General features: G+C 39.4%; 1 protein-coding gene across 1 annotated transcript in view; it reads right to left on the reverse strand.

Moving 5' to 3' along the window:
• The window catches only part of CLASP1 (cytoplasmic linker associated protein 1), a 170,912-nt gene that overhangs the window by 55,953 nt on the left and 99,106 nt on the right, over positions 1 to 15,853 (reverse strand). The window contains exons 20-24 of the mRNA XM_071435252.1: positions 14,590 to 14,697; positions 13,088 to 13,114; positions 11,484 to 11,651; positions 6,276 to 6,383; positions 2,659 to 2,721 (exon numbers count right to left, since the gene is read on the reverse strand). Of these exons, the coding sequence (XP_071291353.1) occupies positions 2,659 to 2,721; positions 6,276 to 6,383; positions 11,484 to 11,651; positions 13,088 to 13,114; positions 14,590 to 14,697 (474 nt within the window). The remainder of the gene's footprint in view (positions 1 to 2,658; positions 2,722 to 6,275; positions 6,384 to 11,483; positions 11,652 to 13,087; positions 13,115 to 14,589; positions 14,698 to 15,853) is intronic.

Here is a 15,853-nt window from a genome sequence, read left to right on the forward strand (position 1 = left end):
TGGAGAAATACTGCTTATCAAACTGCTGAACCATATTGTGGATTTGCTCAAAAGTGAGGCCAAACATGGTATTCAGCAGCTTAATGTGTTTTTGGGGAAAATACTGCATATCAAAAATTTCATTGCTTTTTCCTTTATGAACCTGCTGCAATGAAATATCTTTTAGGGATTAGCTCACACTGACATGCATAATTTATATCAGAGATTGAAGCTGGCCAGTTCTACTGTCCTAATTACAAAGCTTTATTCGAGATTAAGCTACTGCGGGGATATAGGGAAGATTTTTAAAGTTCAAAGTATTATGAAAAGAAAAAAACCCTGCAGACTAATATTTATTTCCAACAGAAGTGATACCTATCAAAATTTACTGTTTCTTAGAGTTACGTACCCAGACAAGACATTTCTGATTTACAACAAAAGCACATTTTCTACAAAACACGTTACAAGGGAAAAAAAAAAAGAAACAAATTTCTTAGAACTACTGCCAAAAAGTAATCAAATCATGACATTTCACGAAGAAATAAAAGTTGTATGTGTTATTACTATCCCCTTTTTTAATGCACTTGGGTCAAAGAATAATTTCAAATATGAAGATGAAACAGTGCTTTATTCCTAAAATGGAAAAGTCTGTGCACACTTAACAGAAGCACAGAGATGACAATGCAGTAGGTCTGACTGAAACTAAAGACACCACTACAGAGATATACACACTATAAAGTTGTACAGAGGACAAGGATTTTCCTAAGTATAAATGAGATCTGGTACAGTACAAGGGCTACAACTGTTAAGTTCTGGACTTGGTTTTATATTTAAATCCAAACCAATTACATTACTCAAGTGTTACTGAGATCAAAATTTGGCTTTAACTTTTGAAACTACATAGCATGAAAAATACCAGTCATTTGTTTTTGAATAAATTTAGTGTTACATTAGAAAAGGGAAGATAGTTGGTTGGGGTTTTTATTAAAATGAAGAACAAAATGACAAAGTAATTCAATTGTAGATCAGTTTAAATACCCAGCATAAAGAAACAAAATTGAGCTTTTTTAACACATTAAGTACAGTGTGGCATGCTGGCTTCTATCTCCATGGCTATCAGGAATCTTCTGTACTACTTTGTTCAGTGTTTTTGAATTTACAACACCCAAGTAACTACTCCAGGTTTCTTCCCCCTGACACTGCTGCCATCCTGGAGTGCTGAAATAAGAGCACAGGAGAGACCTCAATGTATCTCTGATGTGGGGCTGGGAATACACCTGGCTCCAGGAATAACCAGCACAGTCAAGCCCAAGGTTACTGGGCAAGAAATCTGCAGATGATGCTCCGGCCACATTCCCTCATCTCCCTGGCTAGATTCATTCATTATACTTGTTACAAACTTGGTGAAAATTTGCAACCATCATTATTAATCGTATTTTGCCATTTTTTAGAATATTTTGGCCTTCTGTAGCACACAGGTAACCATAAAAAATTTGATTATGCTTTGTACCAATCCACAGGAGCCAAACATGAAGTGACTATCACAGGAAGTCAAAAGCAAACAAAGCTTAAATCCGTATTACATCTGAGCTATTTCAAATATTTTTAATTATTTTGGTTAAATATAAATTCAAATTGTTATCTGAAAAATGCCAGTCAAATTAGCTTGCATCATTTCTGTTGAGGAACATGATAAGGGAAATGTTTTGAGAATTTTAATTAAGTGACAGCCATTTAACTAGACTCATGAGAAACACAGCATATTTCACTCCCTATCTGAAGGGTGTTAATTAAATAACTTTCAGTATAACAAATTCCTTATAAGATTTTAGCCTCCAAGAAAACACTGAAGCCCTCATCTTCTACATTTTCTTTGTCCCCACAATTAAATCCCTGTTGTCCCAAAGCTAGCACTCATTCAATTATTTTTAAGATTCCCAGTAAAATATCCTTATTTCAAAAGGAATTATGGGTTCTCCATAACTGCAAATCCAGTACAGGAGTGGGACAGAAGTAACTGGAATCTGCAGATTTTTCTCATGATATGTTACCATCAGTCACATTATGCAAAGCCCAGTGAAATTAAGAGATTTTTTTTTTCTTTCAAAAACTTCCATGTACTTTAGACAAGGCCTTGAAAAGTATATGAAGGATGGATCAGCATGTGTTATGCTCCAAAGTTCATTCTGAAAGCTCATCAGGTGCTTATTTTTTGCTGCTTTTGTGTATTTTGGAGAGGATTCCACAAAGAACTTTCATTAATAGAGACAGGAGTCCAGAATATTTAGTACTAATGGGATAAAACCCATTGGGATCCTGTCCTAGGCACTGGAAAGTGCTACACTGCTAAAGAGGAAAAAGAATCTGCAAGTACTCTGCATCAGTCAGGATTTAGCCCATGCTGCACAACTGATCCAATTTACAGGAGGATTGAGAAAGCCCTGGATCACCCTTTGTTTAAACACTGTTCACAATGTTCCTAAAATGCACAAAATTAAAAACATCCAATAAATGAAACTCAAAACAAAAAGCCACGTTGAACAAAAGCAGAACAGAAAGCCCGGCAGCGGTGAGAAGCACATGCCAAGTGCTGGCTGATGCACACGATGGCAAATGTTAAGATGGTGTAAAACAAGACTACGATTAAGAAGCGGATTCATGCAGTTAGCGCTTGTTCACCTGACTGCCCAACAGAATCAGCAGTGGAGAGAGCACTAGTGGACCTGGAATGACGTCGAGAAGCTGCAAGTAGAAGGAATGGCAACACCCACAGGATTAACACACATTGAACCCGAGACAGAAAATGCCACAATCCAAAGGGGATGCGTGTGAGCGCCACCGGCAGAGGTGTTTCATAGTGACAGGGAATGGCGCCGCGCGTGGATGCGGAACAGCGACAGTGCGAGCCCCGCCGCCGCCTGCAGCTCCCCCCTTCCCCATGGCCATTAACACGATGCATGACAGAACTCATCTGGAACAGTCCCAAACTGGGTGCAGCTCAGCAAAAACACCCCGATGCACATCAGTCACGTTCCAGACCTGCAGGTCTGGCAGGCGGCCGTCATGAGAACGTGGAGCACGTAACTACAGAGAAGGGTTTAGATGTGTCTGATCTAAACCCCAAAGTGAAGCCATGAGGAATGGTTACGAATTGTGCTTGCAGGTATTTTTCCACAACGTTCTAGCCTATGCATAATAAAATCAACGTTAACAAAGAGAATGCGTAACCACATAAGTAGGAAGAGTCATACAGGGAGGTCACCAACCACTGCACAGGTCCTCGGGTTGGTTTCTTTTCCAGGTAAACACATGTACACACATATTCAAGTGTTGCTACTTCCAAAGGTCCCTTGCTTTTAACAAATTTTGCATACATGTTTCTTGAACTTTAGTATGTACATGCAGAGCTAAGGAGAATATGCACATCACACGCCCATCTAGAATGACACATGTATACAAATTGTTAAAAGCAATGGAGTGCACACAGTAGCAGAGGAGCCTAAGCCAAATATAGCTCCCACTTCAATTCCCAGTTGTTAGCAGCACATCAATAAAAAAATGCCTTTGGAGAGGTTTTCAGTTCTTGGCTTCAGCATACAAGTGAGTTCTTTATGAAAGCAAATGAAGAACGGGCCCAGTCATTCCCAAATTACACAAATTTAGTCTTTCTAAAGAAGTTTTCCCTATGTCTAGCAAAGGACATGCTCACCAGCTCAAAGCAACTGACCCAAGAAACCGATTGTTCATTTAAGCAATTCATCACCACAGACTCACTGAAGGCCTTGGTGCTTTAACATCACAACTAGTACTGTCAAGAAACTGAAAAAATAAAGCAGAATCACCTTACAATACAAATAGGCTTTGTCAATTATGCACATAAGTGTGCAGCATAAAATTCTAAGTCGTCCGTTTAAGGCAAAGCATTCATAAACACAAATACTAATATAATGAAATAGGAATCAGCAACGTGAGAAGAAAAAAATGTTGGGTTTTTCTGACTTTGAGAGCTTCATTAAAAGCTATATGTAATGTGGCCTTTAGCCATGGAGAACACATGCATTTATTGAAGAGAATTATCCCACTGATGTGGTAAGTAAACTCATGAAAGTTTTGCATGATCAGTGCAGGATTATGGACTGAACCTCACAATTAAGGTTCAAAGGTCACAATTGCTTTCCCCCAAACCAGCCACTGTGCCCCTGTGGAGACCACTGTAAGATCAAGGCCCAGGGAGAAACAAGAATAACAAAAAAATGTTAAAAACCTACATCTCTGCAAGGAGGCTGACTGTTTTACTAACTTAGGAAGCAGGATTCATGATACACAGACATGTGTATGCCTGTACTGCCGCCCCAAAACAACAGGATGTCAGTGCTGACATTGACCATAATGCCATTAAATACAACAGTCTTGTCATTTCCATTTAGTTATTCTAAATATAATTCACAAATATACAAGTTAATCTTTATAAACAAAAAAAAAAAAAGAATGGCAGAAAACCAGAGTATGAACAGCAGGATTATATTACCTTTGCATTATTGCAAGATGAACTGGGTTCTAAAAATACTGTAAGAGAACCACATTGTTTTGGCTTGAACTGACATATATAAATTTCTTTGAGATGAATTACACACCACATAATTAACAAATTCATGAACATATTTGATCTTAAAGCTTTTCAATGAAAACACAAGAAAAGGTAATAAGGTAACAACTACATTGTGTTATTGTTGTTACATTGATATTTCCTCCCCATGTAACCTTTATGACCTAATAACAATGTATTTCTTGAAAATCATTACTCTTCAGGTAATTAAAAATCATGAACTAAAATGAGATTATGCTTTCCTCACAATTTCCTCACAATAAAACAGTATAACACACATCTGTAACTGACTGTACACTTATAGTCAGTGTAAGAGTCAGACTCAACACTGGTGGAAGTCCAAAGCTCACAGCAACTATGGTTCTGATACACTGCATTTACTTTTCAGAACAAGGGCTCAAGGCAGTATTTCAATGACTGTATTTTCAATAAAATAAACAAAACACAGCACAGTGACATAGAACACTGACAAATTAATACTGAAACCCAGCTTACTTATACATTTTGGCTGGAGGAAAAAAGCTTCATTCAAAATTAAAGCTAGGCAGGTTAACTATAAAAATAAGCTACAGATATGGATCAACTGTCTTTTTCTAGATCTGGAATGAAATCAGCTTCATCTAATCAATAAAATGTTCATCTATTTATCTTAAAGAGCTATGAACCAAGTTATGAGTGCAAAGTTGAACTCCTTCCATTTTTCAGCAGAAGTTGAGATAATAATGTAAAACAGATTATTTTATAGCTCAATATAATGAAGTCATTGAACCCAAAAGCTTCTCCAATATTAAAACTTATGCTCTGTTCCATTTACACATTACATCATACAACTATATTTTGTCACAATGTGCAAAATAGATACTGTAACACCATTCTTCAATAAATTACTACATAAATGAAGAGGGTCTGGAGATTACTGTATTTCATGTCTGAGATGACAAGTTTTGATACAAGAAGTAATGTATTTGGTTGAACATATGATATGGCATTTGATCAGAAACATTAACTATCTTGCTGTATTCAGCATTGTGCAGAAAAACTTCTGCATAAGGTAAGTGTAATGAGATTTTCTATTTGTACTGTACACTTTAACTGCAGTTTAATGATGCTCCTTTAAAATCTCAGTCTTTCCTTGGTTTTACACTGCCTGACAAAGTTTCCTACAGCATGTGCAACTTAATTATGATTGACTATCCTGTAAAACCTCTACCAAAAGAGAGCTTCTATCTCCACTGGAGGATTCAGGATAGAAATTATATACTGTAACTGTACCTAGCTGTAAGAAAATCCAATCATGAATAATTGAGTCACTCAACAACAGGCTACAATGCTACAAAAACTACTTCACTGTGACCTAGAAAATCCAGGCTTGCCCTCCCATAGATTTCCATCAGTGTTATTAAGCGAAGCACAGCAGCCCAATAGAAGCTGATTCAATCAAACTAAAAATTGCAAAAGTTCAAACTAAGCTATTTCCCTGCTAACAGTGAAGTGCTGAGAACCAGAATTGAAGCATGCAGAAGGAAACAGAAGGGGAAAAAAAAACGGGGTTGGAAACGGGGAGTGTCAGGAATCCAGAGGACAGAAAAGAGCTCATTCCACCTAGCAGTGTCTTGAAAGGGTAATCACAACAAGGGAAAAAGGAAAAAAAATATTGACCCTTAAAGCTCCAATGCCTACATGTACTCACCAAGTGGAGGGAAGCCCCGAGCAGGGCTTGTATCTCGACTGCTCTCACGGCTGGTATCACGACTGCACCCCTGACTCATGCTGGGTCGGGGGATGCGACTGCTCCGTGCTAGCATGCAGCATGGAGAGTTTCAGAGAAGGTGAACAAGTTTAATGAGGACAGAAAGCTCAAAGTCAAGTCACAGTTCTGTTAGTTATGGTAATTATTACATTAGTAATTACAATTTGTAGCAGCCTGCTCAGGCTCTTTACAAACCAACTACCTTACATGCTGAGCTGTGTTTGTGATGTGAAATTTCAGCAGCGTTAATGTCTGGCTGACAGTCTGCTTTTTAATTAAGCAATCCAAGTTTTGTCATTCAAGTAGAGCAGGAATCTTCAATCATTTAGGGAAGCTCTACTGTTGCAAAACAGATGAGGCTGAAAGAAACCCTTCTGGAATATTTCTTCCTTCATTTTAAAATAAACACCCTTCTGGAACAAATGAGCAGACAAAAATTTCTTTAAGTAATACCAATATGATGTTTTTACATAGATTTGCCTTTCACAGGGAGAGTTTTTGAACAAATATCCTAAGGAAAAAAAAGGTATACTGCACAGACTTGCAGAGATATGTTTCTCCAATGAAAGATAATGGGGAAAAAATATTTAGAACCTGAATACCTGAAAGACAGGTTAAAAAGTGTTTTGAATTTGAAGAGAGCAGTAGCTTCAGATATTTAACAGAAGCTAACTTCTGCTCCTCAGACATTTCTAGAAGTTTATCTTTATGGTTTTATATGCACACAGTTTGAGACTTATGCACACTTCAGGGGGGCTTTAAACTATACTCTTTACTTGTACAAAACCCTACATGCTTGCAGATGTTTGAGACCCTGAATGTTTTAAAAATGTTTGCAGAAAGTTATTTAGTAAGCTTTATGCCTGATGAAGAATACAATATTTTCTTAGAGCAAAAACCAGCAGTTAATTGTCAGGAAAATTTAATTACAAGAGGGATTTCCCTTGCTCTTTTAAAAAGGCAGTAGCATATTTCAAGCGTTCAGGAATCGCTGTTGAGGAATTTTCTCAGGCACAGAGTAAAACCTAATCTACCAGCTTTGGTGACAACACAGCAGAGGTACATATGCATGAACATGCTAATACTTTAACTGTACCCTAATTTTATAAAAATAATGTCATTTTGCATGCTTCAGAATATATATATATATTCTTAAAAATCTCTATTGGTTTGTATACAGAACTTAAATGCTAGACTCAAGCTGAAGTTTCTCTACAGTGCTTCAGTGCTCTCACATCCTTCAAGCATCCTTCAAGCAAAACAGTACAGAACAAAATAGAAACCTTCATATTTGGGTTTTAAAATTCAAATAGTGTCTTCTGCCAGATTCTTGCTTTGTCAAATCCCTTCAAGTTTTGCAAAACCAAGTTCATATCTCTGCGATGAATTAATGGTTCTGATGGTTGACCTCTGATGTCAGAGAATGTGAGATGAGCTATCAACCAAGCTGATTAGATCACCACAATGTCTAATGATAGTGAGTTAAATGATCATACAATAAATATGACAGACTAAATTATAAGAGCTGGATGAAATTAGGGTTCATGAGTACAATAATCCCATCTCAGATGTACAGAGGAAAAAGCTGACAAGTGAACTACAGGTAAAAGTAACGCTAAAGTTCTCCACACAAATACTTGGTTTGAAATTGCAGACTCTCTAGAAGCAAACTTCTCATTCTTGGGTCTCATGCTTAGATGTAAATAATGGCAGCCTTCACATCAGGTTTGCACAAGCAGTCATTTCTCATAAACAGAGAAGATCTGCCCATCTTTTCTATAATACAACTGTACTAAAAACAGTAAAGGCTCTTTAGAGAGGGAGAGATGTGAATGATTACAAAAATTAGAGGATGCACACAATGGATTCTCCTTCCATACCAGCTAACAGCAGCAGCATGAATATGAGGAAAATGCACTTTAATTGCATTGTCCTACACTAGTAGGACAATGCTACAGATGAAGCATAATACTGACTGCACAAACAGAACACCCAAAGCCAAACACTGGGTACTTCAGGATTAATGGTCAAATAAAAGGATTGCATGTTGCTGGATACAAAATAAAATTAAGGAAAAAAAATGGATTGAAAAGAACTGAAGGATGAGTCTGCTGTGGACTCCCAGGCACCTGCCTCACATTTTCACCACCATGTTGTGTAGAGAAGATTTTGTATCAGCTACTCAGACTATTTCCTTTAGACACTGCCAGCAGTAAAGGCCAGCAGTGTTGTCATTTAGCAAAGTCTCTCACACTGTGACAGCCTGTCTCTGCAGTGCAGGGAGCAAAAGCAAAGAAGACAGACCAAGTCTCAATTGGAGAGTTCTCAACCCCCAAAAGCTGGACAGAAATCAAGTGAATGAGTAGCAAAACGGATTAAGAGGAGTAGGCAGCATGAAAGCAGACAGTGTGTCAACAGCCAGCTCTGCTGTGAGAAAGTCTAGGACAGGACAAGGACGGGTTGTTTCCAATAATATTCCAACTTTGTAATGTGTACTGTACATCCAAGTTTTACCAATTTCATCTGGAAAGTCGGAGCACTTCGACATGGCTCACACCATTATTAAAACACATTATCAAGCAGTCTTATGCCAGTGGAACCCGAGAGATGCAAATATCCCCAGCAGAACATGAAAGCGCCCCTGTTTACCAATCTACCAGAAGAAACTGGTATTTCATTAGGGTGTGAATTTTAATGATTCTTAAGTGAAGACTAAAAATCAGCAGACGCTTTCTTACATCAATACCAGCATTTTAAAGAGCCTGAAATTCTGCCAAACAGCCAAAGGAAAGCTCTGCAGTGGGGAACACCCAGGCAAGGCAAGTCAAGAACTGCCTGCAGATTTCCAATGAATGTACACAGCATAACACCAACAGAAAGAGTGCTGCTGCATGAAGCTGATAGGCAGCTGTGCTTGCTCCACTTTTTGGAGAATGGCTGTCTTGGAACTCTCACTTCTTTCAGATCCAGCTGTGCCACACAATCTGCAGAGCATCCAACAGAATTAATTAACTTCAGGCTGATAATTTTCAATCCATGGGAAATGGACATCGCCTGTTTGAGCACATGATCTCCTTCAAGGAGCCCAAAGAAATGCTCAAGATTAAATGGACTGCACTCCTCCTTCCCCTAGTAAAACTCACTGAGCAGACAGCAGAGGCAGGCTTAAAACTGAAGTGTCACAAGCACAGACATACAGGTGACCACACAGGACCTCAGAACACTGAATGTTCCTTGTTGCACTGCCTCTGGGGAAACAAAATCTTCTTCAAGCTTCCCAGCACACAGAAGGAATCTACTTCATGGATACCTGTAGTCATCATGGAAATCAAAGCTAGCAGCAAGGTACTGATGCTAACAGAGGGCTCTATTATTGCTACTGCCCCAGGAGAGCCTGAAAAACCCCAGGGATGGTTTCTCCATTTGGAATCAAGGTGAGTGGGAGTTTATTTAATGAAACGAACAAACAAAATAAAATATCAAGGAAATATAGAGACTGAAGCAACACAATAAAAAAGCATAAAATACTGTTAGCTACTATGTCATAAAGTAATAAGTACAATGGAATAATGGTATATAGCTGACAGCTCAAAAGCTATCTCCATCTAGGTCAGTATTACAACTTTCAAAATCCAATAAATAGAAAGAATTTCTGCATCTGAACAGTAAAGTGTCCGACACTCCTGTTCCCATAACAGCTCAACCCAGGCTGTGTCCATCAACCTGGGAGGAACAGGTGAAAGCCACACACTGATACATGTCAGATCTCTCTCCCACTCTCAAAGAACAAGCACTGGTTATGTTCTCAGGGAGCACGTCAGAGAAATGATACAAACTACTCTTTGAAAAGAATTCAAGGCTCCTGTAATATACCTGAAAGCAGGCAACCCAAGAGTGAGGATTCTACACAAGGCAATTTCCCTTCAGGTGCTCAAGAATGTTTCAAATCAGACCACATAATATGATGATCAGCTTAAGCATGTGTGATGGTACCATCCACCATTCTTTGCTTCCTCCTAAAAAACAATGCTCTTCTACACAGTGACAGCAGAACAATTACCTCTGTGTTTGGGAGGCACTTTACATTTTCAAAGCAACGAACAGAAAAGCATAATGTATTCATACAGAGCCCATAAAATAGAGCAGACAGGAGAAGAACACTGAATTTGGAAAAGCAGTCACAATGAATATGCAGTATTTTTTATGAATCATAATGGCATATACACTCAGGTGCTTTAAACTCATTTCAGTATACTGGAAAGAATGAATGAAATAGTTCTTTATTAACAACCTCCACTAAATAAAGATGCAGCTCAAATGTAAAATATAAAACTATTGCTAAGGCAATAGTTACAAATTTAACTGCCAACAGTAAGGCTACAATTTCAATAAATTTAATCTACTGGTAAAGTTTCTGGAGATAAAAATAATTTAGAATCAGTATCATTTAAAATGTTCTTCTACATTAGCTTCAAACTTATAAAATAATTTATATTAAAAATGAAAATGTTCAGACAGCACACTGAATACCTTTTCACTTCAACTCAGCTACATAAAGTTTTATATATATATTTACTCACCTGATGTTAAAAAAAAGTCTGCTGATAAATTTGAAAAAAGAAACTATTACAGAATGTTTACATAACAGATTACAGTCACTGAGAGGAGAGTATCAAAAGCAGAACAATTACTACATAAGTCTAAAATGCGTTCTAAGGACGTGGCCAGGATATTACGGATGAGAGAAGCAAACCATTTAAAATGCAGAATTTCTAAAATAATCCAAGAAGGTACTTTTTGCCCTTGATTCCATGTGACTGTAAAGATTGCTCAACTCATTTTAGGAATAAGTTTAAATGAGGTCTCATTGTTCTGATGGTTATTCACAATTGTTCTTGCTTCCTGATCTAATAATATTGCTCATGTTGACTTTCAAACAGAAAACACATCGTGACATCTTTAAGCTTACTTTGAAACCATAAGCTCAACCTGGAAAATTGAAATTGCTCTCCTACAAACCACAATCACATTAACTTGTCAGCTGAAAAACTCAGAAGAATAACAGCAACATGAACAGTTCCCCAGCCAAGAGGCAAGGCCCTCCTGCAGGCACATGGGCCAGCAGGTCCCTGCAGTGACTGCTCTTACCTAGGCCTATTCTGTTGGGACTCGTCTCCCGGCTGCAGCCCTGGCTCCGAGGAATCTTGCTGCGCTTCTCTGAGGAGGATGGCACTGCCTGGACTCGGGATGTTCCACTGCTCAGGCCACCATAGGAGCTTCCTAAGAGCTTACCCGGAGAACTAGAGCGGCTACCAGCTAGGAGAGAACCAGAAACGAGGAACAAACAATTAAAATCCCCCAAGATTTTAAACACACTGACAGCAAAACTGGAACACAGTCAACTCTATGTAAGAATCTAATCCAAATCCCTCAGAAAACTAATGGGAGTGTTCCCTATAAGCTTTCAAGAAGACTGAGAAAAGCCCATGGACAATGAACACTGACATCAGGAACCCTCTGCTACCCATGTAGATCAAGCCCAAAGCAGACACTGCAGTGTATGAACACCCTAGTTGGCTTTTGGAGAGCTTGTGGAGGTGCTGGGGCAGCCTTGCTGCAGCAGCAAGGGATTTCGAGGCTGCCTCACCTCCTCATAAAGCAACACCAGCCAGGCTGTGTGCAGAGCTGTGCTGCAGTGCCCTGGCTTCTGGCACAGGTCACCTGCTGCAAATCAGCTCAGGCACCTTCGTGCTACACTGCAGTGGTGGCATTGCTTTCCTGCAATAATTCAGTGAAGGAAAATAAAAAACCCACCACATCTGAACAGATCAGCACAATAATGGGTAAATCCCATGAGCTTCACACTCGCAGAGATGCTGGCTTACTTAGGTCTGGCTGGTTAAACATAAATCATTTATTTTTCAGATGATGAAAATTTTTAGCAAGTTGATTAGTTGGCCTGTTTTATTTTTCCTTGTCTATTTGAATAGTACATGGCAACTTTACATTTCTTCTACGAAATGAATATGTGAGCCCCTGAAAATCTGTGGTTGCCATTGCTATTTCTGACATTAAATTTATTTGCTGAAACAGCCTGGAAAAGTATATTTGAAAGGGTTGCAAGAGTATACTCAGGCAAGCTCACATTTTGAACCAATATTCACACTGATTTCTTGCTGAAATGCATCTCACATCTCAGAAAAATTTCATTTCCAAATACTATTACAACTAGAGTACAATGAAAGTTGAAGATTGTTCTTCTGTCTTAATGTAAGAAGATAGGGAATTCTATTAGCATCACGAACAATACCATAGCACATGTATAAAGTTACTTGCCCCCTCCAATTTCTTGGCCAGAGCCATTCTGAACCAATCAAATATACTCCAATACTGTATGAGATGCCAGCTCCATTCTCCCCACCCCAAAGTGACAGGTGCCAGTCTTCCACACAGCACCATGACCTATGAGTCACTGGTGTGAGCAGGGAGGAATTGAAGTAACTGAGAGAAGAATTCAGCTCCTGGAGTTTGAGCTGCAGCAGTGAGCCAGCTTTGACATCAGAACATACGCTTACCATGTTTGATCAGTGGGAGAAAGCAAAGTCCCCTGCCATACACATTTTGATTTATGACTTCAACAAAATGCATTTAAGTCTTACAGTTAGGAGAGAATGAGGAAAGCTAAAAGCTTAGCAGTTAAAAAATGTGAAGGAAATAACGTGGAAAAGCAAGAAAGGGAAAATGTTTCTTACCACCAGCAGGATTAGCTGATCTGGATCCTTGATTATGAGGGCAGACCAAGGGACAGGCAAAAAGTGGATTAAAAGACAGCAAGACAATACAGCGTTCAGCATGCGGTTTGTGCTATACACAATACACACAGATTTATTTACAAACATGTCACTCCTAAAGCCTCTGCAGAATGCAGTGAGTTAATGTGCAGATGCAACTAAACTTCCCAAGGTTGACCAACTTCTCAGCAAAATGTCAACCAAGACCCAAGTTCTGCTCTAAACTGCACCCCAACCCAGTCTGCAAAATTACAACATGGTTATGCACTGTGTGGGCATGGAGAATCTGGTCCTGTGACCAATTCAACATATTTGAATTTGTAAATTATTCCATGCAACATTTGTTTAAGGATAAAGATCACATCTAGTTGAGAAACTCAGCAAACTAGACCAAGACAGCAGGTCCAGATATGACCACCTGAAATCTTCGTAAGGCATTCTATAGAAATATTAGGTCCATAATCTTTGAAACCTTTAAAGAATAACTATTATTTAAATACTTCTGAGATTTGTCTCATTTGGTCTGACCATTTTTCACCAAACTAAGAAAAAAGGTGACTTCTGGCTTTGGATAAGTTCTAAGTACAATACTGAAAATATCAATTTACATTAGCATCCCAAAGCCCAAATATATCCTTATGACCTCAATGTAAAGATTTCCATTTGGCCCCATGCTCAATATACTATGTCTTTCTGCAGATCTCCCAGTCTAACACAAGGCTATAAACAGCTTTTTCAACCCTTCAGCATGACAGAGCAAAGCAATGAAAGAATGAACAGAGAAGGGCTTTCAAATAGGGGTACAAAGCAAGACAAGTCCTCAGAACAGACAGGTCCTTCACAATCCCAATCTCCTATTCACAAGGCTGAAGGTCCTCATAACAGGGAGTTTCTCGTTCCCCCCAGTTCCTTTTTAGAGTCTGAGCGACAAAATTCTCCTCAGATACACATGACAAATATGCAGCAGCACCGTATGTGTGGCTCCTAGGAGAAAACCATGCCTTGCCAGGAAGCCAGAGAGCGCAGATGTGTCATGTGAATCAAAGCAGAACCCTTTTTCTCATATCTACACAAAATAGGTAATGTCCTATTTTCAACTGATGCCAAACCCCATTAATTTTAGACAGCTCACGTGTTCACACATACAGAAATAGTCACATAAGCAGGAGAGGCTTGGCAGGGCAAGCAGTCAGCTACAGGCACAGGGGGTGTCTCAGCAGACACAGTGCCAGTTATTTAGAGCTACACATCACAGTGACACGAAATTCTGCCGCACAACTGGTAAAAAAGGCCACAACTAAGCATTGGGATTTGGGGCCCTGTTTGGCAGCAGGAGCACACACTGGCTAGGTGGGATTCGATTTGTCCAAAGTGAGCCCAATTCTCTGATGGTGCTACTGCAATTCAAGAGAAACACATGAGTAACTCTTTGTTCTGCTCCCCCAAGAATAAAGGATCCTTACGCTGGGACTGGGACACCACTTTAGCGCGGCTGCGGCCTCGGGTGTCGGCAGGCGTGGAGGTGACACTGGTGGCACTGCCAGAGCTCTGCCTCCTGGTGCGGATCCGGCCTGGAGGGATGCAAACACAGTCACGCTGTTAACAAGGCTCTTACAAAGGCAGCAGCAGCAGCGTCTAACACACTATGCACACAATAAGCCAGGGTACAAAAGAAATTTTCTGGGAGAGGCAACACCTTTTATTATGCTGGCTGAGATGCAGGGGAGGGAGTGGAAACAGCCACAGCCCATAATCCAAAATCTTCTCTGCTTTCTGTAATGCTATCAGCCAGTTTAATTAAAAAAAATATTACCTCTCCATAGCTTTTGCTCCTGTTCTATAGTAGCTTCTTTACAAGGGATCAACAACAAAAAATTTCAAGTCTCCTAAACGCAGCTTCCTGTATCAAATTATTACTTTCTGACAAGGTGATCACCCTTTCAGAGACAGGTGTGACAGATGCCCTCCCAAATTCCATCGCTGGGATTTCCAACTAGCTGTCTGGTGCTTTATATCCTGCTCCACCTGCACAGGCTGGCAGGCACTCCTGTGACAGTCTGTCAACACAGCCTGACCACACTTTTATTTCAGGCTCATTGAATTTTCCCTGCTGTTAACAGGTCCCTCATATTTATCCAAGATCAGTGCAACTTTACTTGTAATGGAGAGCCCTATTTAACATAATCAGTGTTGAGGAAAACAGATTCTGTGTGACTTCTCTTTATTTAAGCAAAGAATGGATATAAAGTCCCAAAGTGTTCTCAGTCCTTGTTCTGTCCTTTCCTCATGGAAAAGCCACTGAAATTTGAGCTAGGAAAGCTTACGGGGTCATCAGTTCATCCCCTTCCTGGGGTAGGGTTGTTTCCTACAGAATGCTCTTTCCAGTGCTATGCTTCAATTATCTGTCTCTAGTTAATGGGAAAGAAATTATAATTAAGAGTAACACAAAGAAAGCCTCCATCAATACTTTTCCACTCAGTTCTTAGCCAAGACTGAAGTTCTTTTCTCAGGACTCATGCCAGTACTATCCTGCATTCAGAGGATGACTTCCAGGCTCAGGCACAATAATGAAAGGAAAAAACCCACAGCAGGTAAGAGAAGTCTAGACAACTGCACCCAGTGGTTATAGATACTCATCTCCTACCCTCTGTCTCCACCATAAGCATAACAGAGATATATGAACAGGGAAACACACACACTTCCCTCCCAAAAAAACCCACTTCACAT

Source organism: Agelaius tricolor, unplaced genomic scaffold, assembly GCF_023055355.1.
Source record: "Agelaius tricolor isolate 1412-34295 unplaced genomic scaffold, bAgeTri1.0.p SCAF_10, whole genome shotgun sequence".
Taxonomy (NCBI): domain Eukaryota; kingdom Metazoa; phylum Chordata; class Aves; order Passeriformes; family Icteridae; genus Agelaius; species Agelaius tricolor.